Source organism: Dichomitus squalens, assembly GCF_000275845.1.
Source record: "Dichomitus squalens LYAD-421 SS1 unplaced genomic scaffold DICSQscaffold_1, whole genome shotgun sequence".
Taxonomy (NCBI): domain Eukaryota; kingdom Fungi; phylum Basidiomycota; class Agaricomycetes; order Polyporales; family Polyporaceae; genus Dichomitus; species Dichomitus squalens.
The window spans coordinates 2,018,366-2,042,904 of record NW_006766883.1 but is presented as its reverse complement, the minus strand read 5'-3'; the positions used below and the strand labels follow the sequence as shown (position 1 = coordinate 2,042,904).

General features: G+C 57.9%; 7 protein-coding genes across 7 annotated transcripts; 4 read left to right on the top strand and 3 right to left on the bottom strand.

The window, feature by feature from the left end:
- Nucleotides 1-96: 96 nt before the first annotated feature.
- Nucleotides 97-2,165, top strand: DICSQDRAFT_96158 (cytosine-purine permease; the record flags this gene model as incomplete). Its single annotated transcript, XM_007360459.1, has 8 exons — nucleotides 97-317; nucleotides 381-467; nucleotides 525-689; nucleotides 756-1,074; nucleotides 1,137-1,396; nucleotides 1,446-1,736; nucleotides 1,793-1,931; nucleotides 1,997-2,165. 8 exons carry the CDS (start codon nucleotides 97-99, stop codon nucleotides 2,066-2,068), a joined length of 1,554 nt encoding a protein of 517 aa, XP_007360521.1. The 3' UTR covers nucleotides 2,069-2,165.
- Nucleotides 2,166-2,711: 546 nt separating this feature from the next.
- On the top strand, nucleotides 2,712-5,562 carry DICSQDRAFT_76461 (cytochrome P450). Its single transcript, XM_007360458.1, has 11 exons — nucleotides 2,712-3,247; nucleotides 3,321-3,450; nucleotides 3,512-3,612; nucleotides 3,675-3,704; nucleotides 3,761-3,866; nucleotides 3,919-4,016; nucleotides 4,077-4,182; nucleotides 4,233-4,305; nucleotides 4,362-4,594; nucleotides 4,675-5,257; nucleotides 5,320-5,562. Exons 2-11 carry the CDS (start codon nucleotides 3,324-3,326, stop codon nucleotides 5,489-5,491), a joined length of 1,629 nt encoding a protein of 542 aa, XP_007360520.1. The 5' UTR covers nucleotides 2,712-3,247; nucleotides 3,321-3,323; the 3' UTR covers nucleotides 5,492-5,562.
- An 824-nt stretch (nucleotides 5,563-6,386) lies between these two features.
- DICSQDRAFT_96152 (uncharacterized protein) lies at nucleotides 6,387-7,381 on the bottom strand (the record flags this gene model as incomplete). Its single annotated transcript, XM_007360457.1, has 1 exon — nucleotides 6,387-7,381. A coding segment is annotated over one exon (993 nt), but the record flags the coding sequence as incomplete, so codon positions are not given.
- Nucleotides 7,382-8,924: 1,543 nt separating this feature from the next.
- On the top strand, nucleotides 8,925-11,533 carry DICSQDRAFT_47648 (asparagine-linked glycosylation 9 protein; the record flags this gene model as incomplete). Its single annotated transcript, XM_007359850.1, has 8 exons — nucleotides 8,925-9,058; nucleotides 9,117-9,223; nucleotides 9,282-9,436; nucleotides 9,496-9,655; nucleotides 9,709-9,995; nucleotides 10,053-10,514; nucleotides 10,580-11,089; nucleotides 11,255-11,533. The coding sequence occupies 8 exons, from the start codon at nucleotides 8,925-8,927 to the stop codon at nucleotides 11,531-11,533; spliced, it is 2,094 nt and encodes a 697-aa protein (XP_007359912.1).
- Nucleotides 11,534-12,167: 634 nt separating this feature from the next.
- On the top strand, nucleotides 12,168-14,217 carry DICSQDRAFT_164921 (uncharacterized protein; the record flags this gene model as incomplete). The annotated part of the gene is made up of 13 exons (XM_007360456.1): nucleotides 12,168-12,422; nucleotides 12,488-12,522; nucleotides 12,584-12,603; nucleotides 12,660-12,665; nucleotides 12,716-12,768; nucleotides 12,819-12,868; nucleotides 12,931-13,015; nucleotides 13,072-13,237; nucleotides 13,294-13,371; nucleotides 13,429-13,436; nucleotides 13,499-13,616; nucleotides 13,670-13,730; nucleotides 13,788-14,217. 13 exons carry the CDS (start codon nucleotides 12,168-12,170, stop codon nucleotides 14,215-14,217), a joined length of 1,365 nt encoding a protein of 454 aa, XP_007360518.1.
- Nucleotides 14,218-16,642: 2,425 nt separating this feature from the next.
- On the bottom strand, nucleotides 16,643-19,328 carry DICSQDRAFT_131361 (uncharacterized protein). The gene has a single exon (XM_007360455.1). It carries the CDS (start codon nucleotides 18,854-18,856, stop codon nucleotides 17,210-17,212), a length of 1,647 nt encoding a protein of 548 aa, XP_007360517.1. The 5' UTR covers nucleotides 18,857-19,328; the 3' UTR covers nucleotides 16,643-17,209.
- A 354-nt stretch (nucleotides 19,329-19,682) lies between these two features.
- DICSQDRAFT_47468 (uncharacterized protein) lies at nucleotides 19,683-24,199 on the bottom strand (the record flags this gene model as incomplete). Its single annotated transcript, XM_007359838.1, has 10 exons — nucleotides 19,683-19,897; nucleotides 19,985-20,168; nucleotides 20,226-20,384; nucleotides 20,464-20,514; nucleotides 20,594-20,884; nucleotides 20,973-22,316; nucleotides 22,378-22,887; nucleotides 22,938-23,210; nucleotides 23,280-23,883; nucleotides 24,027-24,199. The coding sequence occupies 10 exons, from the start codon at nucleotides 24,197-24,199 to the stop codon at nucleotides 19,683-19,685; spliced, it is 3,804 nt and encodes a 1,267-aa protein (XP_007359900.1).
- Between the last annotated feature and the right edge of the window lie 340 nt (nucleotides 24,200-24,539).

Here is a 24,539-nt window from a genome sequence, read left to right as displayed (position 1 = left end):
GGCGCTCAGCGCTCAGCTCTCGTCGCCATTAATGGGCTGTTAGCGCTAAAGCTCTCCAACTCCTTTGCTCCGCTCCCCTCTTTACTTGCAGTAGCTATGTCTACCCTGGGCTCGGATGTCTCGGACGACAAGGAGAAGGGTCCCGTCTTTCACGACTCGACGGTGCCCGCCGCGGAGGTAGCGCCAGAAGACGTTCTGGTCAAGCGCTATGGCCGACTCGGACCTCTGCTGTCTAAGCTTTTCGCCAGTGGAGTAGAGGCCCGAGGTGTTGAGCGAGTTCCGGAGGACCAGCGGGAGACGAAAAACATGTGGAACAAGTGAGCATGCGAAGTCGATCTATGCGAGACGCGTCAATCGAACGGCTTTTCGCATGCGGACAGCCTGCTTATGTGGTGGTCCGTCAACACGGTCCTGACAACAATTCCCATTGGCACCCTAGCACAAGAATTCTATTTCCTGAGCCTGCCGTACGTATGCTATGTCGGGCACCATGCATGTGAACACTGGACCAATTCGTATTGCAGCCATGCTATCGCTACAATCCTTTGCTTTGGCGCTCTGGGCGGAATCGCTACCGCCTTCATCAGTACCCTAGGACCGAAGACGGGACTCCGCACCATGATCATAACACGGTTCAGCTCGGGCTACGTGGGTGGAACAATATATTCAATCCTCAACATCCTCACGCAGTACGTGTTTTCTGTCGTGTGACGTACATCTCGGTATGTATAATTTTTGACTTCTTTCGCAATCAGGTTGGGCTTCTCAGTGACTGCGGTAATCCTCGGTGGTCAAACCCTTGCTTCCATCAACCCTGGTACACTGCCACTTGTCGTCGGTATCATCATCATCGGTCTTCTCAGCTTGATCCCTTGCTTCGTCGGGTACAACTACGTGCACTACTATGAGCGGTATGCGTGGATTGTGATCTTCATCATAATCATGTTCCTCTGGGGTCTTGGTGGACACGCCGGCTTCGATGTGAATGCTCAGAAGCCTCTAGAGGACACGGGCAGAGCGTTGTCAGCGGACGTCCTCAGTTTCGGAGGTATCGTCTTCGGCTCGTTCACCGGTGTACGTACACGCGCAACCAGTTCGTACCATCCTCTTACCATCCTCTTTTCATCTCTTTTCAGTGGGCCCCGGTCGCGGCGGACTACAATTGCAGGCTTCCCGCGAACACTTCTAGCACGAAGATCTTCTTGCTCACGTTCTTTGGCCTGTGGATCCCGATTTGCTTCGTGGAGATCTTAGGCGCTGCCTTGATGACCATCACGAATCCTGCATACGTACAAGCCTATGCCGACGGTAGCACCGGAGGGTTGGTAGCAAAAGTTCTCTCCCCTTGGGGTGGCTTCGGCAAATTCTTGCTTGTTCTGCTTGGGCTCTCCGTTGTGTAAGCCCTTCTAGCAGTGCAATAAGAGCAGTATCTAACAGCCTTCTAGTGCAAATAACATTCCGAACACCTATAGCGCAGGCCTTGCCATGCAGTCGATCGGCCGTCCGTTTGCTATGGTTCCCCGCTTCTTCTGGACATTCCTCGCGTTTGTCATCTACACCGTCGCAGGCGTGGCTGGTCGCGAGCATTTCTCGGAGATCCTGTCGAACTTCCTGAGCATCCTCTCGTACTGGACAGCCTTCTTCATCGTTATCGTCGCCGAGGAGCATTTCATCTTCCGCCGGAAAGGCGGCCCTCTCGGTGGATACAATCTTGATGAATGGGATAGCCCAAGCCGGTCAGTGTCATGCCCCCAAACTTCTGATCGTATCGCTCAACAGACTTCTTGACTAGACTCCCACTGGGCGCGGCAGGAGTGTTGGCCGGTTGCTTTGGCGTCGCAGGCGCTGTTGTCGGGATGTCCGAGGTGTGGTACACAGGACCATTAGGCAAGATGGCCGGCGCAGAGTTTGGTGCCGACCTGGGCTTTGAGGTGAGCGTCCCCGCTACATGGGCGGTCTCCAGAGCTCTGCTGAATGTACAATCATTGGTCTGTAGCTTGCTGCGGCGTTTGCAGCGGTGACGTACCCTCTCCTGCGGTGGCTGGAGATTCGTCTGACAGGGCGGTAGCCTGCTGACGAGAGAGCGCGCTCTGTACGTTATCTATGCTACATAGTATGTAGTATATTTCTTGCGATTTGGATGGCCGTTCAAGCCTCCAAACGACAGGCATCTTCGGAGTGCGTTGACCTGTGCTCAGGCTGGAGCCGCCCAACCCCGTCGGTAGGTTGCCTTGATTTGATTCAGTTGTGCCTGCTGACCTTCTGCGCTTCTGTGCAGGACAGGGTTGACAAGGTATGGGACTTTGTCATTGATTGACAGCGGCATTTAGGGTGCTATAGCGCCCAGTGCAGCCGCTAAGTAGCCCTGTATGTCATGGGAAGGCGGGGAAGCGATTCCGGCGCCCAGGGGCGCTCCGAACCACCCCATTACTCCAGATACGAGGTCAGCGGTCAGCCTCTGCAGTGCGTCCTTCGACTGATAGAGGCTAAGTCTCCGCAACCTAAGATGAAAGATGTGATTATTGGGAGAGAGAGAGAGGGCGTCTCTGTAGACGCTTGTTTTCTGGTCTCTACACGAGGTATGTTCATATATGGAGGCTATCGGATCCGCGATTATCTCACAAGTTCTGCTTGTGACCGCGTCAGATTGACAGCTTTCTCGCACCTACTCCACATTCCATGCCTCTCTCATGATCACCATACAGCTTGGTAGCTTCCGTTCACATTACTGTCGGCCCATTTCCCAAGACCAATCTTGTTGCGTTCAGCTGCGCGTGCGCGAGCACGAACCATACTAGGGAGATGCATCGTGTCAGTGCGCGAGTCTCTGTGCGAGCAGGAGGAAGCGAAGGCGATATATGAAGGCGCACAACCGCAAGCAGCAGGCACAGGCGGACGCCTGTTGACAGGTGCGCACCAGACCACAAGCATTTACGACATAGGTGTCAGCGCTCCCATAGGCCATGCGACGCCTGATTGTCTATGGGAATATCACTGGGCGTGCACCGCGACGGTTTCCTGTCTTCCATGACGCCGAGCAGGCTGACTCGGCATCGATTTTAGCCGTTGCGATCATGTCAAGTGCCGCCCTAAAGCCCAGGACTGGCTGCGTTTCGGATAACAGGGTACGTTGTGGGAAGCCGACGACTTCGAAAGAAGCACGACCGTGCACAGGCCTGCCACGGCAGCATACTATATAGACATAGGCCGGTGCGACCGAACGTGGCTTTCTGCTCTCCTGGTCTAAGTGAGTGCTGTTCCTCCGCGAGTCTGTTTCCCCCTGTCTCGGCTGGGATCGAGGCTAATCTGCAACGTGGCAGGTCATGGATCCCCAGGTGTTTGTTTTGCTGGCGGGGGGTGCGCTCCTGCTTGTCTATTCGGTACGGCGCTACCTTGCGCGCCGCCATGTGAGGAAGGTTAGGGGACCGCCCGCCCCGAGTTGGTTCATGGGTGAGCGAACACAGCTGGCTAAATCGTAGGAACTCAAAGTTGACGTTGCACGCGCCCTCAGGGAACTTGCAACAGGTGAATCAACAATTGGAAGTAGGGGAGCTAGACGGACAATGGATGCGGGAGTATGGACATGTCTGGCGGACCAAGGGTGTCATGGGTGTGAGTGATTTCATATCGTCTCTTGTCGTTGTTCAATGCTTGATTCGAGACTACGTTTGCAGGAGGACAACTTGGTAATTGCTGATCCCAAGGTATGTTGTCCGGACGCTAGTACTAACGGTTGCACTTGTGCTGATAGCTCCGTCAGGCTCTCCAATACATCTTTCACAAGTCGGGATATCACTTCCCAAAGAGCGCTGTCGCTAGGCAGTTCAGCCGCGAGATCGCTGGCTCAGGTATTCTCTTCGCGCAGGGTGGGTTGTTCTTCGTTAGTGGAACAAGGTGTATGTGAACTCGGCATGATAGACAAGGACCATACGCGTATCCGCAAGATCATGAACCCAGCGTTCACCGCTAGTCAATTAAAGTCATTCTTGCCCCTCTTCCGCGCGTCGGCCCAGAAAGTATGTTCAGCATCTGCAAGTGTTTCATGTCTAGAGTATCTGACTGCGACCGTCCTTTAGCTGGGTCAAAAGTGGAGGGAACTCTTGGCTACCACACCTAATGGTAGCGAGCGTATCAACGTCCTGGCTTGGCTCACGAGGTGTACGTTGGATGTGATCGGAGAAGGTACGTCGTCAAACATCTTCTGTCGCATCCACGGCCCAATTCGCGGACAGTCGGGTTCGACGTGCAATGTGGTGCCCTCGACGACTCCCTGAACCCCGTCATAGAGGCATACAAGAACATGTTGTGAGTGAACCAGTTCTTCAGCCAATGGCGGCCTAAGGTTGATTCGCCCCAAATAGTACGGATGCTATCCCATACCCGTCCAACCTTACTCTCTTCTTCCAATCCTTCTGGCACCTGATCCCCATGCCGATCCTGAAGTATGCTAAATACATCCCTACCAAGGACCACGTCCGCTTCCGGCGAACGCTCAAAGTGATCAACAATTTCGCGAAGACCCTGATCGACGAGAAGACCGAGGCCGTCCTCGCCGGCAACGGAGAGAAGAAGAAGGATATTATGAGCATCCTCGGTACGTTTCCTGCCTGCCTGATAACCGGCGTATTCGGGGAACGTAGCACTGGTACTGAACGTTTTTCCGCTTCGGCACAGTCAAGGCGAACGCCTCGGAAGACCCGAAGTCTCGCCTGACAAACGAAGAGATGATGTCCCAGATGGCGACCTTCCTTCTCGCGGGGCACGAGACGACCGCGTCGTCGATGACCTGGCTCCTCTACGAGCTCGCCCGGCACCCGGACTACCAGCAGAAGATGCGGGACGAGATCAAGGCGATCCGTGCGCGCGTCGCGGAGCGCGGCGACGCCGACTTCTCCGTCTCCGACCTCGACGCGATGACCTACACGCTCGCGGCGATGAAGGAGGTCCTCCGGCTGCACCCGATCGTCTACACGCTCGGGCGCGTCGCGGCGCGCGACGACGTCCTCCCGCTCGCTACCCCGATCACGACGACGGACGGGGAGGCCGTGAGCGAGATCCCGATCCCCAAGGGCACCAACTGCCTCATCTCCATCTGGGCGTACAACCGGCTGCCGACCATCTGGGGCCCGGACGCGGACGAGTTCAACCCGGACCGGTTTGTCGCACACGAGAAGATGGGGGCGACCTATGTCGGTGTGACGTCGAACTTGATGACGTTCAGCGCGGGTCTGCAGGCGTGCATCGGCTGGCGATTCTCGTGAGTCCTACTGTATGACCAGGGAATTCTGGGAGGCCTGGCTCACGCTTCCTTCTCTTCAGGGTCATTGAGATGCAATCGATCCTCGTCGAGCTCATCGAGCACTTCGAGTTTGCCATCCCCGAAGACAAGCCTGAAATCATCCGCTTTGCTGCAGGTCTCGTCACACCGCTCGTGAAGGACGAGATGCATCTCGGCCCCCAGATGCCGCTGCGTGTGTCGCTAGTGCAGTGAGCCATGCGATCTATATACCTGTACCTTCCATGGACATCTCCATCTTGTTATCTCGGGTTGCAATGTTTACGGATGCCTACGTTCATCTCTGGTGTGATGTCATACATATATCTCATACGCAGTGAGGTCAACTTGCAGTGCCACGAAGGGTGTGGAGCCCAGTTCGGTTCCCAATGATATACAGTGTGATGATGAACATTCTTCGGGAGCACAGCTTCGGAATGGGTCAATCCCCCCTGTGACAGAACCACACAATCCGATGCTTTCGCGTTCGGGACGTACAGGCACGCCCAACGCAATCTGGAAGCCAATGAATCGCACAATGACGCAGTCTGTTCGGACCACGAAAACCCGAAGAACCGATCGTGCATGCAGCCACACAGACCGAAAGCCCGAGTCTGTAGTGGACGGGTGCCACGCCTGCACCATGTACATCGTAGCAAAGATCGGGCTCTGTAAGTCTGCAAGAGATCAGCCTAGCTATCAGCGTGAGAGGATGCCTCGGACTCACTGTCAGGACGTTACTATGCCCAGCTCGTCCACCCGTTCGAGATCCGACTGGGCACGCCGGTGGCGATAGTAGCTGGGCGGACTCAGCGCACCTACACCCGAAGTCAGCGTCGCACCCGTGTCGCCCGAACCGGGTGTAGGGAAGGAGGCAAGGATCGCCGCCAGCTCTTCGCGCGTAAGTATCTGTCTCGAGAGCCTGTCCGGAGGTCCAGTATGTGGCGTGGGATTGGGTGGATTGTTAGACCACGACGGCGCAGGCGCATTCGTACCGCGGCCGTTCTGGATGTTGAGGCTAGGTGCCCGTGCCACCGTCTGACGGGCGGCGGCTGAGAGAGACGCAGGTCTTGCTCTTTCGGCAAGATCAGGTCCTTGCATACCTGGGGACCACGGGATGCTCGACGGCTCCGAAGAACGCGTTCTACGGTGACCAGATAGTGTGCGGATAAGATTCTTCGCGCGCAAAACGGGAGGAGACCTGGGCAAGTCAATGCTTCCGAAGGCCCCTCGGATGGCCTCTGAGCTGAGAATTCCGACCGGCCTCTGAGTCTGCACCCGCGCCGCCACATTTGTCGCCGTGAGCTTCGCAGAAGAGAGTTTGGGGATCATGTTCTTCATGAGAACTTGCACGAGGCGGATGCGCTTGCCGTGAGAGGGGTGAAGCAGTCCAGGAGAGCACGAGAAACCCAGCGGAGTCAAGACCTTCTCTCCAGTCATGACCTTGCCAGAATCGTTCTTCCTATCTTCGACCATGTACTCGAATCGCCATCGTAATTTGGGTTGTTCTGCATGATCCGGGCCGAGGTTCAGAAAGTTGTTGGCCGCATGTGAAAGGCCGCTACCCGGGCTGCCTGGAGGGAGATCCTCGAATGATTCGGTGCCAGTAACGACATACACGCCGTTCGCCTTGATGGCCAGGCTGGCCTGACGAGACATGTAATCCTTGTCTTCCCTGTCTGCGAGTGTGAGCCTGCGGATAGCGGGGAGCGAGTCGAGAATGCCATGGTGGTAGGTCGACGATACCCGTCGGACGGGACGAAATAGAGCGATTCCGTGCGTCAAGTCGTTGTCGCAAGACATATCGGGATCCGGCGAGGGAGGCGTGTATCCAACGAGCCTGAATTTTGGTTGTATGCGCCGAAAGCCCTCTTGGTCGATCCACAATTCGAAACAGATGTCGCGTAGCCAGCTCAAGACGGCAGGCAGGTCAACAGAAACCAAGTTAGCATTATGTATGCGGGTGCTGGAGCCAGAACCAGAACTAGCCGTCTGGTTGTCCGCAAGCGTAGGGGAAGAGAGGACAGCGAAGCGCGGAGATGTAGGAGAGACCGGTAGAGAATCCTCCTGTCCACGGCCTAGAGGGGCAGGAGATGGACTGTGCATAGCCCGTTGAGGGCTATCCCCTTTAGTCGAGCGAAGAGAGGAACTCCTAGATGGGCAGGCATGCCGCAGGAGCGAAGAGTGGAAGCGGACTGATGGAGCAGTGCTGAAGTCGTCGGAAGCCGCAGTGCTTGTACTGGATGGAGACGGGGAGACACTCTGGTGCAAAAAGGAAGCAGATAATCTTGACCGTGACTTCGAAGGAGTTCGTGTGAGCCGAGGGGACTCAGGGGTGAATGGAAACTTGAATGCATCGAAAGACGTCTGGGAGGGGTATGGGGGTTCAGGGCACACGACGATGGATTCAGAGGCAGAGACTGCTAAAGGCACGCTTGGAGAGGCCCGGGGAACACACAGGTCTGACCCAGTGGGGGGAGAATCAGGTTCGGGATCTGAGACATTCGAACCCAGATGACGTAAGATACTGAGATGAGAGGCATCCAGCTCCGAGACAGCAGAGAAGCGATTGTTCCAGTAGCTTGTGCTTGTGCTGATTCTCGTCGACAAGTAGCTGACATCGGAAGACCGGAAAGACTGTTGGCGGACGGTACGTTCACTGGCATCGTCGGGTTTCGGGGGTTCCACCTTCTGCACCCGAGACCTGGTGGTGCGCATTTCACCAAAGGTGTTGGTGGAGCGGAATGTCGCCATGCTAGAGCTCGGTTTGAGGAGGTTCATGGACCTATGCCGCCGTAGGATGGTAGAAGGTGGCCTGGATTTGTCTTGATCGCAGCCAGAGTGGAGGAAAATGGGAATCTCTCCTGAGCTGGCCAAAGTTGCGAGAGCATCGAGACTTCCCGACAGAGATGGGCTGGGAGGGGTGAGGTTCTCAAGGGCGTGCAGGGCGGTCCAGTTGACAGGGCGTCGGTGCGGAGACTCGCCCATGGCGGCGTGGGTGGTCGGGGCTGGGAAGAGGGAAGGAGGGAGAGGTCAGTGATATTTGTGGACAAAGAGTGTGATATACCGAACGAACGAGACTAGGCCTGCCCAGGACCAAGTACCGCGAGGAGAAGGAGGGGGAGCCGACTTCGTCGGGGGGACCGAGCAAGGGCACTTCGCAGGTTGGACCGTACCACTCTCCACTCTCGTCACATAGCGAACGTGCCAAGTTTTGCGTATACGGCGGGCAAAGCGCGAATGTCCAGCTGAGCTGTAATGTTCGCGACACTTGTGTGCCATGCACCGTGCCAATAGCGATTCCTAGAAAACCAAGGAGGTTACAACGACCAGGTGGAATTGCTATTGACGCGCTGCGTGGCCGAATGTTCCCTTCTTGCACAATACCCTTTGCCCGCCGTGCATCCTCCAGAATGTCCTGCGAGCAGTGAGATGCTCGTCGTCGGTCGCCAATGCGCGAGAGCTCGGGAGGCGCGCTCGGCCTCTGAACGCGTCGCGGTCACGACGGCGCCACCACGTGTCCGCACGCGCTCCGACGGCGTCCAGCGGTTCTTTGCGCCCTCTCCGACGTCCAAGCCGACCTGCGCCGACGCACCCCTTTTCATGTTCCTCCTAGGCGGCTCTCTGTAACTGCAAAACACAGCCCAGCATGTCTACCGGCGTTCAGCTGGGTCCGAACGTCCAAACTATCAGCTTCAGGAAACCGACAAACCAGGCTGCTTCGTCTCCCTCCACAAAACCCAAGAACCGTCACGGAGGGTTGTTACAGGACCAACTTCGCAGGTGCGTCCTCTCGCACATCGTGGGTGGGATAGACTGTGAGCCCGCTATGGTCATGCAGGGCACAACGTGCGCCATGGTGTCCGACTTGGTCAAGTGCTTTGCGCATCTTGCTCCTCATCCGCGTAGCTGGAGCCATGTACAACGGAATTCAGGACTGCGACGAAGGTGCGTGTCGTAGGGATGTGGTGCATCCGCCATCCCTCTCATGATTATTTTCTCCTAGTATACAACTTCTGGGAACCCTTGCACTATCTGTGGAAGGGTTATGGTTTCCAGACATGGGAGACGTCCCCTGAATACTCGATCAGGAGTTGGGCATACATCCTCCTGCACTACCTGCCTGTACAGCTGTCCGCGATGTTCCTGGGTCCTGAAAAGGTAAGTGACATCAAGTTGCTGCAAACTGTCTCCAAATGCTGATAGAATTGCCCATTCAGCGCCCAGCATTCTTCGCCGTCCGCATCTTCCTTGCCATCGTCTCTTCTCTTTGTGAGGTGACTTTCTACCGCGCGGTAGTTGAGCACATCAACTACCGTGTGGGTCGGTACGTATTCTTTATGCTCCTCGCGAATGCCGGGATGTGGATCGCATCTACATGTACGTCACTCCAGGTCAATCCAGCCGCCCAGTTGCTCAGTACGTTTCGGCAGCATTCCTGCCATCTTCGTTTGCCATGTACGCCAACACCCTTGGCTTCGCGCACGCGATGGAGAGACCAAGCAACAGCAATATGCGTCGCACACTCTTTGCCACCCTATGCTTCGCGACAGGTGCGATCGTCGGTTGGCCCTTCTCGCTCGCGGTCGCCATTCCATTCGTCCTCGAGGAGCTCTTCTTGACTGGCGCAGACAAGGTCACTTCCGAGACGCGTACTTCTTGGCTCACCACAAGGTGGCAACGAATGGCCATTTGTGGTGCAATTGCTGCCCTGTTATTCGTACGTCCTGCATTCCCGGTTTCTCTGAGGCTCTAATGCAGACGTAATCTCCGACAGATACCTGTCGTCGCCATAGATACGCTCTTCTACAACAAGCTCTCCGTCGTTCCGTGGAACATCGTCAAATATAACGTCTTCCCAGATGCGCAGCGTGGCCCCGAACTCTACGGAACAGAGCCCGTGCACTTCTACCTCGCGAATCTGCTCCTGAACTTCAACGTATTGGTCCCGTTCGCCTTTGCGGCGCTTCCCGCGCTCCTTGTCACGTACCGGTTCGACCACAAGCGTCTGGGGGAGCGGTATCTGTTCGTCAACCAGAGCTCCCCGTACGTCCTTCTGGCCGTCCGCCTCGCGCCGGTGTATCTGTGGGTCGCGATCATGACCACGCAGAAGCACAAAGAGGAGCGATTCATGTACCCGATTTACCCGTTCATCTGCTTCAACGCCGCCGTCACGATCTACCTCGTGCGCGGCTGGCTCGAGGCTGCGTTCATCGCGGCGACGAACTCGCCATACCGGGTGCGCGTTCTCAGAGCAGCACTTCACACAATACCACGTATATTGAAATTAATATCCGCATACAGGCATCGCGCTCGTCGCTCTTCAGCCAGTTCACGCTCTCCGTGGTCGTCACATCCAGCGTGCTCTCGCTCGCGCGCACCATGGCGCACTGGAAGTACTACCACGCCCCGCTATCGGTCACGTACGCCCTGGAGGCCGCGGAGGTGCCGCGTTTACTGAATGCGACCGGTCACGTATCTCTTCCGCCACAACTCGACCCTGCCGCGCGTCACGGTGGTCAGGAGCATCCCGAGGCCGAGTCGGACTCGGAGGAGCAGCCGCGGATCGACCTGTCGCTCGTCGAGCCGTTCAATCTGCGCTTGTGCGTGGGCAAGGAGTGGCACCGCTTCCCGGGACACTTCATTGTGCCGGACGGGGTGCGCGTCGACTGGGTCAAGAGCGCGTTCGACGGGATGCTGCCTGGGCATTTCTCGGAGACCCCGCGCAAGGGCGGGCTGTTGGTGAGACAGCAGGGAACGAGGGTGGTACCCAAGGATCTGAACGATCTGAACAAGGAAGCGCGAGCGTTCTATGTAGGTGTGCCGGTTGGCTCGGAATCAGCGAAGCGTTGGCTGACAGCATCTGTTCACTCTCCCCCCTCTTTTGTTTGTCCTCTTCACACCTCTTACACCTCGTTCGCGTCGGCGCGCTGTTCGCGTTCCTGTTTTCGCCCCTGGCTTCTCTTGCTTTCTTCACAGGTGGACGTGGACTCGTGTGACTACCTCCTCGACCTGGACTTCCCGCAGCACCCGCAAGAGGGGCCACACGAGCCGCGGTACATCGTGGACGAGCAGACCTGGGCGCGCGTCGCGTGCCAGCCGTTCCTGGACGCGGCGCACTCGCCGTTGCTGACGCGCACGCTGTGGTTCCCGGGCGCGCTGTGGCAGCAGCAGAACTCGTACGGCGAGTTCTGCCTGTTGAGGCACCGGGCGAACGTGGCGAAAAAGGAGAGGGAGCACACCGTGCACCGGGCGTAGATAGGACGCCGGGCGACGGGCGGAGGTTGGTGCCTATCGAGTAACTTGACGTTGGGCGGCGGACGTGGCCGCCGTTAATCGGAGTAATCGCTTTCTATGCACGCAGGCCAGATCTGGTGGATCGACTGAGCGAGCGAGCGTGCAAACAAAAGAAACGAAACCGGGAAGGGTGATCGCAACTCTTTGGCACCGCGCTGCAGACCCGAGATCCGTGTATGGCAAGGATTCAGGTGAGCCGGACTTGAGATGCAGATATGGGCGAGATTGGGCACATGTGCCCGCGATGTGATCCTGGTGGGGCGTGCAGGTCTGGCGGGGAAGAGGGCCCACATCATATCGCCGGGAATGCCCCCTTCCGGAAACGGAGATGCGCACACCTAGAGCGGTGGCTCTGGTCGCGATGGACTCGCATACACGCGTAGCGGACGGATGCACGTTGTCCGTGCATACCGCGCTGCGGGCGGGACGATGTCGCTTGGAGGCTCGCAAGCAGGACGGGGCCCGGGGCGGGGGCAAGACGCGGCCAGCGCCGCGGAGGGGAGGTGGTCGTTCGCGGCCTCGGGCGACGTTGTTCGTGACATGCGAGGGTTGTGGCGCGCCGGGCATTCTACCCGATGCGGGCAGGCGTGCAGCAATGTGCAGCCCTTCGTGCTCGATGCGGCAGTCGACGGCGCGTTTCGGGCAGTCGAGGGGCTGGATATGGTCGCCGCGAGCCATCGGCGGCGGATGCTTCGATTTTTCTTCGCGTGTTGCGTCGAGCGTGGACCCTCCGAGGGCGAGTATATTCGCCCTGCTCTCCTCGGCTGCCCCGCCCCGTCTCCTTTCCCTCTCCTCTCGCCCCACCACCCCTTCGTCCGCCCTCCCCGTCTCTGACGTGCCTCGCAACGCGGTGCGGACGACGTAGCCACCAAACATCTACGAATACGCATCGCATATATCGACGTCGAGATGCAGGACACCCTACAGACCGCGCAGTATTTCATCTTCGTGTAAGTCAGTCACGACTTGATGTCCGACGGTCCCGTCATCTCACTGCCCCCGCTAATCAAGGACGCAAATCCACTTCTGTGGTATGTCATGTCATCTTCATTGTGGAATTGACCGCATCGCTCACTGCCCACAACAGCGATGTGTAGGTTCATGTGATGATGTCGAGGGTGCAGTGCACTGACATTTCTGCAGACGCCATCATCGTCTGGGACTGGTTCTTTGGTCTCCAGCGGGAGTACCGCTTCGTATGTGCCGTCCTTCGTCAGCCTAGGACGCGTTTCTGACCTTAGTGTAGATCTGGAAGACGAGCTGGACACCTGTAAAAGTGGCCTACCTGTTCTGCCGGTGCGTTCGTCGTGTCCGCACTAAAGCACGCGAAGTATCTGAATGTCGCCGTGCCACGACAGGTATTGGGTGTTGGCCGTCGTCCCTTACCTTCTGTATGCCTTCGCCGTCAACCATACTGAGGAGACATGCCAGCGGATATTCAAGGTCTGCAGCGTCCGTCGTCCATATCCAGCTATCGGAATCTGACTGTCATCCCGTAGATCCCCGTTGCTCTTGCCATGTGGAACCAGGTCGCTGCAGAGAGCATCCTCCTGATCAGAACCTACGCATTCTTTAATCGCAACATCTACGTTCTTGTCCTCCTTGTCTCGGCCCTCTCCGGTGTTGTTGCGTACCAGCTTTACGTCGCAACATCTCAGATGGACCGTAAGTGTTGTTCGCTTTTCAGGTAATCAGGCTACAGCGCTCACACGTGGTTGCAGTTCTTCCCTTTATGCCCCCTCATGCCATCATGGGCCCTTGTTTCCCCATGTCGAAGCCTCATTCGGCGCACCTCCTCGGTAAGTCGACTATTTCGCTGCCTATTCTGCAATCGCACTGACCATGTCACCTGGCAGGATTCTTCGTAGGACTATTTCACGCCTTGTGGAAGTCTATCACTGACACTGACGCTTGTTGCGACCCCAGATCGCGCCGCTGTTGTATGACACGATGGTCACGTTCATGACGATCGGCAAGGCGATCACTATCCGCCGTCGTAACGGTGGGCCGAGCAGTCGACTCATCCAAACGTTCCTTCGTGAAGGTAAGGCGCAGAGGGTTACGATCTAGAATGACACTGATGTTCATGCATCCCAGGCGTCTTTTATTACATTCTCATCTCCATCGCCAATCTCGTCAACGGTATCTTCTACCTTCAGTACGTCCTAGCTGCCGCTAACTGATCCTGAGACGATTCCGATGACGGGTGATCTAGACCTCGTCAAGCCATTTCGGCCATCTGCATACCACTCAGTGTTATGCTCTCGCCTGTACTTGCCTGCAGGCTCATTCTTGATCTCCGTGAGCGGGGTTCGGAGACTGTCAGCCAATCGGCGGGCACTATTGCCTTCACCGCTGGCCCTACATCGTCGAAGTCAAGTCCGGGCTCGCCGTTCTCTGGTTTGGGTTTTGGTTTCGGAATGCAGGGTCGCTCGGGCTCAAAGGCGATTGTACGTACCCAGGGCGTCGTGCTGAGCACGATTGGAAGCATTCCTGGCGACACGCTGGGCACGACGAGCGGGATGGAGATGGACAATATACATTACCAGAAGTCGGACATTGAGGCGGCCTTGTACACCGGCGGCGTCTCGCTTGGGAGTCCTGTCAGTGGAATTCGAGTGGATGTGGAGAAGACGACCATGTAAAGAATTCATAAGTGAGTGTAGACTACAGATCAGTCTGGTAGGAAGGGCAGACGCTGACGACACCATCATTTGGAAGCGATCGGGAACACGAACTCGTTCTCCTCTTATCCTCTCAATTTCCTCCATAATCGCGTCGCGTACATTTCTTACATTACTTTCCACGCTCTGTCAGTTCTGTTACATTCTTACCATCATTGTCACCTCCTCCGCCCGCCGTGACGCAATGTATTGCATAGAGTTCGTAATCGTGATGATGTCTCTTCATTCAAAGCTCCCCCAATGTCTTCACCGTTTCTATCAGTCATGGCCAGATGCCTGGGAAGCTCAAGCGCGACACCACTCTGATGGATGTGTACCCTTATATCCGACCTTAATCGCCGCACAAGCTGATCGCCCAGGCCCCTCAGCCCGGCGGACGCCCTGCAATAGAAGTCTGTCATACAAGAGGAACCTTCCAAGACATGGTCACTGTCGGCAATGCCAGTAGGATTAACCGAGTGAAAAGCACGAGCGTTCGGTGTACGATAGGCAGCTCAGGAGCCGGGAGACGCTCCTGCCCAGATCTGATACAGTGGTTCGAAAAGGCGGATGATCCAGAGTGTCGGTACGTGTTCGACCGCCACTTCAAGCTTCAGCGCTTAATCCCTGACGATACAATTGTCTCTCACAAGGAGCAACAACGAATACCGCGTTCAGTACGTCGTCATAAACCGTTGGCTAGGGTTTTGGATTGGTACGTCCGTGTCACGCGAATACTATGGTCTTCAGCGTACATGAATCATGAGCTGCGAATTTCCGTTGTCCACTCCTAGGCGCGGCACCTGCGAAGCTGACTATCAGAGAGCATGAGAGTACTAAGTTGTCGTCTGTGATTCGCTTCCTGAGTAAGACCTTCATCCCTGGCGCTCACCGAGTCAGACTGTCACGCTAGGTCTCGGGCCATTTGTCATGCCCTTGTCCTCTGACAGACCCCGCTCGCTTCCCGCGTCTTCGGCCTTGAGGAGGGCATGCACTTACTGAATACCGGACCCTCTTCATGGGAGCCGGCGAAGGCAGCGTGTGCAGCAAGAGAATACATAATTGGAACGCCAAGGCCATAGAACGATGGTCCAGACGGCCCATCTATGAGGGCCGTCGACTTCAGTAGTCAGCGGCGTGCGGCAGAACCGTCGATGAGGTTATGAGGGTAGGCCTGGTCCCCCACCGCAGCCGGTGGGCGTAGAGAAAAGTGATCATCTGACTTTGGCTGAGGACCTCCTTGCGGTTCACGCGCTGTCCGGTGCGCCCATGGAAGCTGAGGAATACTGGTACAGGCCGGAGGTGGTGCATCTGATTTCGCAGCGCACACTATCAGGAGTCAGCGCATACAGTACGTGCTTATGACTTGGGAGAGCGAGGCGACGGGCGCTCGAGGTTGCAAGTCGTTCAGGTTAACCTCGAGCGTCAAATGGCGTGAATAGGCTCAAGCGCTCAAGCAACCCGGTCACGGGTCAGGTAAACACCGTTGACAGCGGAGTCGGCAATACCAGTTGGATTGGGACCTCGCTCACTCTGGTGCATATGGACGTAATCGTGAACCTTTTTGTGCAACAGTCGATGAGATACATCAGGGGTTCGCGCGACGCGTGACTCGCTGAGGCGGTGTGCGGGCGCGAGTCAGCTACGAGTCTCCCACCACGACGATCTTTCATGCAATGGGTGATTGGGCGCGAGTGGCCGGGCGCTGGGGGCGCTGCCTGGGTCGTTAGGTTGGTAGCGACCACCGCGGCGAGAGGCTTTGGCTGCAGGAGATGGCCGCGTACGAGCAGGTTGCAATAGGGCCATACTGCCAATACGTTCTGAAGGCGCCTCAGAGACGTTATAACGCAACAGGACTACGATTGACACGACGGATACCACCGAAACGGGGTGTCCTGCAGTACGTTCCCACCCGAGCCTCCCTCCGGTGCGCGTTCTCTAGCACTTACTTGAGCGTAGCAAGCACTGAGCGCATCTATCATCTTTCATAACATCCCTGCAAGGTCACATTGACGCGACCAGCGCGTGGACGGCTGAGCAGCTGCCAGGCGTTAAGCATACTGTATGCGTACGATGGGTGATGCTAAGTACATACAAGCAGACGTCCACAACAGCGGTGCGCCCCGACCGGACTTAACGACAAAGCCTAACACACGTTTCCTCCGGTGCGGTGTCTAAAAGCCGTCGTGTCCGTCGGGCCCCGCACGTCGCATGTACGCCGATAACTCTCCGTCATAATGGGTCAGTACCGCACGGTCTGGCACGCCCCAGAACGGCAGTTCAACGTTCAACGTTCTCGGTTCTCGACAGGTGCATTGCCATCGCCGTCCCGTGCGAACAGGAGCCTCGGGGCCCGACATCAGATAAGGGATCTAATGCGAGGGTCGGCCAGGCCAGAACCTGCGGGCTTCGATACATTCTGTGTCCCACCCCTGCCAAATAATAATGCCGCAGTCATCGTTTCGGTAGTTGCGTATAGTATGTCAATGAGATGCGGTTGAGTCCGAGATTGCTGCGACGATGACAATGATGTAAGACAAGAAGAACTACCCGAAAACGGACGGCGGAAAGCAACGCAGAGCGCAAGAAACGGGATAACGATACAGCAATACATCTCCTTTGAAACTAATAACATCCGGCTAGCTAGCGGATTCTTCCCGGACCAGGGTCTTTGGAACTTTCAGTACAAGCCGCGAGATGGCCATGAGCGAGCAGCACCACGTGGATGCGCGCCAAGCGAGTACTTATGAATAGGTCTCCCTACCGCGTGGCCAGAAAACCGATCACCAGTCGCTTCCTTGCTCGTCTCCCTACAGTCGAGCGAGCGAGCGGCAACGGTCTAGAACAAGGTCCGCAGTCAGGACGATGCAGCGGCGGTCCGGGATCGATAGCTGCGAAGGGCCTCCGCCGCAGCGTGGGCCAATGGACCAACGTAACGTAAATTCCGGGAATTCACGGCCTTCAGCGCGCCCGGTCATGGCAGATACTGCGGAGGCAACACGTCATCTCCACTTATAGCAGCCCGTTCTGGAGGGGCGGCGCCTGGAATGTCGTCGCGGTTGACGTTTCGGTGATCTCCAGGGGCAGACGAGGACGCGCAAGGCAATGGTCCACAAGGTGCCGACGGTGAGCCTGCGTCGTGGACGGGAACGTGCTCGGCGTCGTCGTCGAGAGGAGGCGCAGAGGGCAAAAGATGCGCCGCAAACAGTCGTTCGTCTTCGATCTCGAGCGGGGGAGAGCTTGGAACGATCATGTGCGCGCTGTCGGGCGCTACTGCGAGCGCGAAAGGCAATGCAGATGGCTCCTCGAACGGAGGCGACGAGGGCCCATCTGGGGGTTCGACAGACGCGACGTCTTCTTCGAACTCGTGCGGATACTCGTAGAACATCGGACCGGTGAGCGGTACCTTGCGTGGGGGTGGCGGCAGCACCAAGGTGGGATGTCGAATAGCGTCTTCCGCATAGGATGGAACGTCGGAGTCGCCGTCGTCGTCTACGGGAAGGTACGAGCCAGGGTAGGAAGAGGGCGCCGTTAGAATGGCCATTGATAGCGCGTCATGTGTTATGGGAAGGTTCGAGCCTTGGCGAATCGCGTGCTCGTCATCCGTGTCAACGTCTGGCTGCATCTCCGACGGCAGAGTCTCGAACGGATCCTCCTCAAGGACAGGTACCGAGGGCTGCACTTCCGATAATCCTCCCGTTGCGTCCGACATTGATGGTCCATCTGCGGGAGGCGCGCTAGCCATACGCGCCATCTGGGCCAGAACGGCCTTGTCATCTGTGGCGACATGTGCTGAATGGACTGGCGGCCCGTATGGGTAGGGGACCGACGGGTCGCAGGAAACGTCGGACGATGAACAAGCCTTAGCGGGATCAAGTGAGCCCGAAGGGGCGTCACTGGGAGTCAAATGCGGCGTGGAGCGCGCCCGGTGGAAGGGAGAGCTGGGGATGTATGCAGGAGGCTGGGATGTCGGGAGAGAAAACAACTCAGCGTCAGTAGTGCCAGTACCGATGTCAGACGATGCAACACTAGGCGAGCGCGATCGCTGCAGTCTTGGGTCATCTCCGTGGATAGATAGCGGCCGGGCGGTGTAAGCAGAGTCACCGTCGCTCACCGTCCGAGTCCGCGTGAGAGACACAGCTGACGTGGAAGCCTGGATAGTCGGCCTGTCGCTGAGAAGGTCGGTATCCGAAGGCCTCGTTGCAGCGGTCGTCGCGCGTTTCCTACGCAGGCGCGCGGAGTGCTTCACGTTGGCCTTCCACTTGACGGCAACCCGCTGCCATAACCGCTGCTTGGAGCGAACGCGCTGTGCCTGCTCGCTGACTTCGGTGTCCCGTGTGTCGATACTAGGCGCGGTCTTCTCGGTGTCTTTCTCCCGCTTCCGCCGCTTTCTCCTCCACAGGACAACGCCAATCATGAAGGCGATTAAGGCGAAGGCGAGCGAAAGCGAGAGACCGAGGATGATGCCCGTCATGTCGTCCTCGGTTTTGTTTCCTCCCCACCCATGTGGGAGAGTGGGGTCGGTCGACGAACTCGAAGAAGTCGACGCGGAAGCTGTCGCTGCCGCAGAGGCCGAGACCTGATCGTCCTCGACGGGAACCTCTGTTGGTGTAGCGTCCATGCACTGCGAAGCCTAGAAAATAGTGTCACGCGAGTGAACGAGGTGAGGCAGGGCTAGAGACGTACTGCACAGGACGAAGAGCCGTATAGCTGCCAAGAGTCTGCCTTCCTCCACCTCCCGTCTGGAGACTGCACGTACTTGTCAGCGATGTTGGCGGTCCTGCGTACGCGTTTCCTGCGTGGACGCGCGTAGAGGTCGACAGGAGCGGGGGTGAACGAGCTCCTGGAGGATGTGGTGGCTTCGGGTACGTCGCAAGGTTGCCGATACAAGGGCGCGGTGTCTTGAGACGCAGAGGGCTGAGCGGAGGAGTAGGTGTGGAGGCGAGGGCAGAGAAAGTCTGGAGGTACGTCGGAGTCGTGCGGCCTACCGTCAACAGAAGAAGAGCCGGCGACGGTGACGAGGATAGCAAGTAAGCCAGGAGACGGGTCAGGGAATGAATATGGGGCGGATGAGTGTTTCGACGAGAGGCGGAGGGACCGCTTGGGCAGACGCGGGACGGGGCGGGACGCAGAGGGGTTGGCGAGCGGGATGAGAGACGGATCTAAGGGGTGCTTGTTATGTTGCATGGCATGGCCTCGCCAGGGAGAGATTGATGAGGATTAGGCCGGCAAGAGGCGTCGAGGACGGGTGCCAAGACGGAGGGGAGCGGAGGAGCTTGGCGGAGGGGGGAGGAGCAAGCAGAGACCGAGCCGGGGCGAGGGCACAGTGCAGCAGGCGGGAACGCCCTCCCATCCGCGGTCATTATCCGTTAAATACCTTCTATCATTAGCTTTACTTCCATGACATTACAATATTAATATCCCCCTCTCTATAAATAGTGGCCCAATCACCGCTCTAGCACTCGTCCTGCCCGTCGCCGGCGCTCGTCCTCTCGCGCGACTGCCCGCTCCCCCAAGACGCGCATCTCCTCGTCCCCCCTCCGCCGCCATAGCACGTCCTCCCGCCCTCGCTCGAACATGATCTTGTATGACGATGACTGGATCTGCACCCCCATCTCTCGCTGCTCCTGCACGACGCTGTTCTTCCCTTCCTCCCCAACATCTTGCTGGACATTCCTATAAATAGCTGTAGTCAGCGTCCCTCGTCCTCCATGGCCACACCCCAAACACGCCCACGTCTAAATTTGACCCGCAACATACCTCTTTAGATAGACGGGCCCATAACTGCTCCCAGCTGACACCCATTCCGTCGGGTGCACCATTACATACGATGCCACGTACGCCCGCCAGCGTCCAAGCGCACAGTCATCTTCGTCCACGCTCGGGTCTTCTGGACCCATCAGCTGAATTCTCAACGATTTCGATGCCACGTCCTAACCGCCCGCACGTCAGTCATGTTGTGCACCTTGCATGCCGGTACGAGAACCCACCCAGTCGAAACGATACAGCTTCTCGTCAGATCCAACACTGCGTTCCGCTTCTCTCCGGTATCTGATCACATCATGCGTCGTGGCCTTGTCCGCGCTTCGCGCATGCTGCAGAAGGTACCAAAGCTCCTGACACTTGTTGTCGCCCAGCACGGTTTGAACCTTGCAGGAATAAAACGCGTACGATTCATCCCGGTCAAACGCCCATCTCACGCTCTAAGATGTAGAACGCCGTGCCTACCTGTTTAATGATCGCCCCAATGACCCGATCCAGCGTGAAGACGTTGTAAGCCTATCAACCGGTACGCCTTGTCAGCAACCCGCCGTATCGTGTCATTGGCTCGGCCTGAAAATAACTCGAACATGCTCACCTTCGTGCGGAAAAACCACCGCATATGCTCTTCGAACGTGCCCTGGTCTAGCTCGCTCTCGAACACCTTTTCGCACGCGTCAAGCAAGTACGAATATAGCACGTTTGGCACCTCGTCTCCTTCCTGAATGCTTCCGAACGCCTCCATCGCCTGTTTGAGCACGACCGACGGTCCACTGGGATCGTCCAATCCGAGGTGGACCGCTACAGGATTCGAAAGCAGCGAAGCGTGTTTCTCCGCAGCCATCTTCGCGCCTATCTTCTTGCAGGAAAGGAGGCGTGAGTACAGTAACTGGATGGGTGAGGCGGGGAACCCGTCCGCAGCGTCAGCCCGACACGACACAACAACCAATCTATAAGCGGGGCGTTACGAGACACACCTGTAATAGCCGCAGCAGAGTATAGAACGTCGTGCCAGCAAAGAACGGTCGCCGCGTTAGCGGCGTCTCGCCAGCCCCCTGGGTCCCGCTCGCGTTCAATTCTCTGACCCAAATATCTTCGGCATTAGTGCGGGCATCGGGATGGTGCGCTGCCTCCTCGCCCCCGACCGTGTGGTGGTTTACGTTCGAGGCCGTGCCTTCATTCGGGCTATCAGTAGCCATGGGGGACGTGGACCCGGTGACCATCGATGACGCGCCATCCTGACCGCCGTCCTGCGCGTTCTCCCGAGCCGTCTTTAGAAGACGCGTCCGAAGGTCCTGCGCCGAGACGCCCTCCTGCCCCGGCTGCTGCTTCGCGCCGCCCGAGGCCGTCTTTGCCGGCTCGTCATCGATGGAGGTTGATTGTGCTTCGGAGGGATCCTCGTCGTGGCCAGGCGCCAGCGGCCCGCACGCGCTGTTGAACTCGTGCGGAGGGAACATGAATAGAACAGGGATGAACGATCGCAGGAACTTCTCGATGGCCCGCCGCTCCTGCGGGCCAAACTGCTGCGGCGAGTGGTCGAGGTACGAGAAGACCAACTTCACCGCATCGTGCAGGACACCGACGTCCTCAAACTGGTACTGCAGCTGATATCCCAGCGGACGCGTCGACGACCCGGCCACAGTAGACGGCGGCGAGCCGCTCGACCCGCGAGAACTGCCCGCACCGCCGCCGACCTTGCTATTCCCGGCTCCATCGCGCTTTCGGAGCTGCGCGGCTTTCGCGTTCTCAATTTCGAGAACGAACGACTTTGCGGTGATGTACTTCTTGTCGTTCTGCTTGAACGTGATCCCTTGATGGTCGAGCGCCTTGTAAAAGTTCTTTGCGTCCACCTCGCGCCAGGTCCGATTCCATTCTCGCTGCGCCCGCCGCCACTCGTCGTCCTTGCGTCGGAGGCGGGCAAGGACAACAGGGACCGCCACCGCTGGGGTCTCCTGGAGCGAGCGAAGGACCTCGTTGCCCGCGTCGTTGCCGTAGATTTTCTTGATCGTCCGCTCGTAGATCGCACGCGCGGTCCCGCCCAGGTCAGGCTTGAGCCGGAACGCAGCCCGTTCCTCGGCGGACATGGTCTCTATACGGGCCTCGATGGGGTCGAGGGTCGCGATAGTGCGCGTGAGCCCCTCGATCTGCACCTGGAACTCGTGGCGCTCTTCCTCGCTCTTGTGCAGGGTGTCCTCGAACTGATTCTTCTTGTGCGTCATGAACCCAGCCTCCTCGGACGCCCATGTGGGATGCGAGACCCACACGTCGTTGAGGACAGACCAACAGAGCCGGTCGCGCCCTGAGCATGCCATGCGGATCTCCTGTGAACCCCACAATTAACATCCAAAATAGCTAGACATGTGGCATCCACTCTATACTTACAGTGTCCAGCAGTCGGCGGTAACTAGGACCCTGGCCATCTTCCGGTGGGAGAAGCGCATAGTATTCTGGGGGAGCGGTCCGCATGCTGCCTGGCGGAACGTTCTCCTCGACCTTCCTGTCCTCCCAGCTGAGTAGGTCCTTGAACTGCATCAACAGGTCCCCGTCACCAAGGAACACTTCCGCACGGTCGACTAGGGTCTTGGTGTCGATGATGTCCCGAGAGAAGAGATTCAGCAACTTGAGGAACTCGTCGTACGTCCCACCGCCCTCGAGTGCCTTCTTGGCACGATCGAAGAAGAGTAGCTCATCTTGAGTGTTGCTGGGGGTCGCGCCCATTGGACCCGGGCTCGGTGGATGGATGGAGTGAGGGTGCATCGGCTGATGCATTGGCGTCGACGCTTGCTGGATATGCATGTTGACGAGCTGAGGAGATGGCGGAACCTGGTACGGCGAAAACTTCGGCGAGGCTGGTTCCGCCCTCGCATTCGTCGTCCTAGGACGTTTCGCGGCCTGAGACGCACTCGTCAACATCCGCTGAAGGCAGGGACCAGACCACCTACTCGACCACCGGGGGCCTTCGCCGCTGCGGCGGTGTCCTTCTCGGGCCGTTTCCTCCTTTTCGGCGGTGGCTTCGCGCCCTTCTCCGCCACGGGTGGCTCGGGCGGGGGGAACGAGCCGGACACGCCTGGTCCCCCTGTTGGCTGAGGGAGGATGCCTACAAGGCCCGCCGGGTGTGTGGGAGGCACAACTTCAGGCAGGAAGTCCTTGAATTCGTCCATGAGGTCAGGCGCGTCCTTGAACAACATCTGAACCTGCGCATAGACTTGTGATTGCTATCACAAACGATGTCGGTCATTTCTCTGATACCTTGATCGTACGAAGGGTGTGGGAAATCCACTTACGTCCTGCACGTGCCGCTGCTCCTTCTGGTACGTCTGCAAGATCTCGAGGAACTGCTTGTACGTCTGCTGGTCGTCGTGGTATCGGTTTTTGATCTTACTGAGGTAGTTGATCGCGTGGTGGAACTCGCCGTTCTGCTGTCGGTCCGCCTGGTGCGTGTTGAGGCTTCCCAGGAGCGCGGCATCGTCGCGTCCCCCCTGCAGCGCGGGAGACTGCGAGTGAGGGGGGCGGATGCTCTGCATCTCTTGGGCGATGTGGGGTGGCGCGTGGAGGGGCGCGTGGATGGGTATGGGAGTAACGGGACGGGAGCCATTTCCAATGCCAACCGGGAGCACGGGAGGCGGGGGGAGGCCAAAAGGTGGCTGAGAGTAGGGCGGGACCAGACCTGGCTGAATGATGGTCTCGCGGCTGAGGGTGGGTATACCGTACATGGTCGTCCTTTGTGTCATTTGTCCCATCGGGGTTGTTACCGTGATAGTGTCAGAGTGATCGGTGTTGAGTTCTATACGGTAGCCAGGGGGCAGGAAGGTATTGAATCCCTGGATGAGGATCGGGTGGCCATGGAAGAGCATTGAGACGCGTTCAATGACGCCCGGGGTGTCGATCCTAGAAAGCCAGATACGAAGTCATGAGGACAGCTGTTCGCGCGGGGTGGGAAGAGAAGGAGGAGCGAAAGATACATGACCCGCATACACAGACCGTGCCACTCCGAGACCCTAGGAGAACATTAGACGCGCTCGATCACTCACACTTGGCTCTTGAAGTCCTTCATGATGTCCAGGAAGTGGTTGTAGACATCCGGCTGGTCCTGGAACTGGAGCTTCACGGCATCCAAGTACCCCAGCGCGTCCGACACGTTCAAAGGCCGCGCCTCCGTAGACGGCCCAGCGAGGGCGGCCGCGTTGCTGTCGGGGCCATTCATAGCGGCGGTCGCGGGAGTGGTGGGCTTGGGGGTCTTCTTGGGCGTACGGGTCCGCGATGGCGAGGATGGAAGGCTCCCTCGTCCGCCGTGGCTATCGAGGAATTGCGGCTGGTGCTTCGTGCGTGGGGCCGGGGCGGTGACCTTCGGAGATGAACGACGAGAGAGCGGGGGAGCGGTGTCGTCGGCGAGAGGCTGTTGAGGACGGTGTCGAGCAGGGTGAGAGGAGTCGAGGGTGTGCGTCGAGGACTGTCCTGGATCCATGGTGCAGCGGCCGGCCGGGGTCGCTTAGGGCTCGCTTCGATGTGGAGGAGCGCGTACACAGGACAAGACGACAAGGCGC

What these genes read in the sequence shown, in the direction of transcription:
- DICSQDRAFT_76461 (XM_007360458.1), top strand. Translation starts at nt 3,324, where the DNA reads ATGGATCCCCAGGTGTTTGTTTTGCTGGCGGGGGGTGCGCTCCTGCTT. An exon ending in TGGTAATTGCTGATCCCAAG is followed by an intron (nt 3,705 to 3,760) that starts GTATGTTGTCCG and finishes TAGCTCCGTCAG; the next exon opens with GCTCTCCAATACATCTTTCA. An exon ending in TGCATCGGCTGGCGATTCTC is followed by an intron (nt 5,258 to 5,319) that starts GTGAGTCCTACT and finishes CCTTCTCTTCAG; the next exon opens with GGTCATTGAGATGCAATCGA.
- DICSQDRAFT_131361 (XM_007360455.1), bottom strand. Translation starts at nt 18,856, where the DNA reads ATGGACGCTACACCAACAGAGGTTCCCGTCGAGGACGATCAGGTCTCG.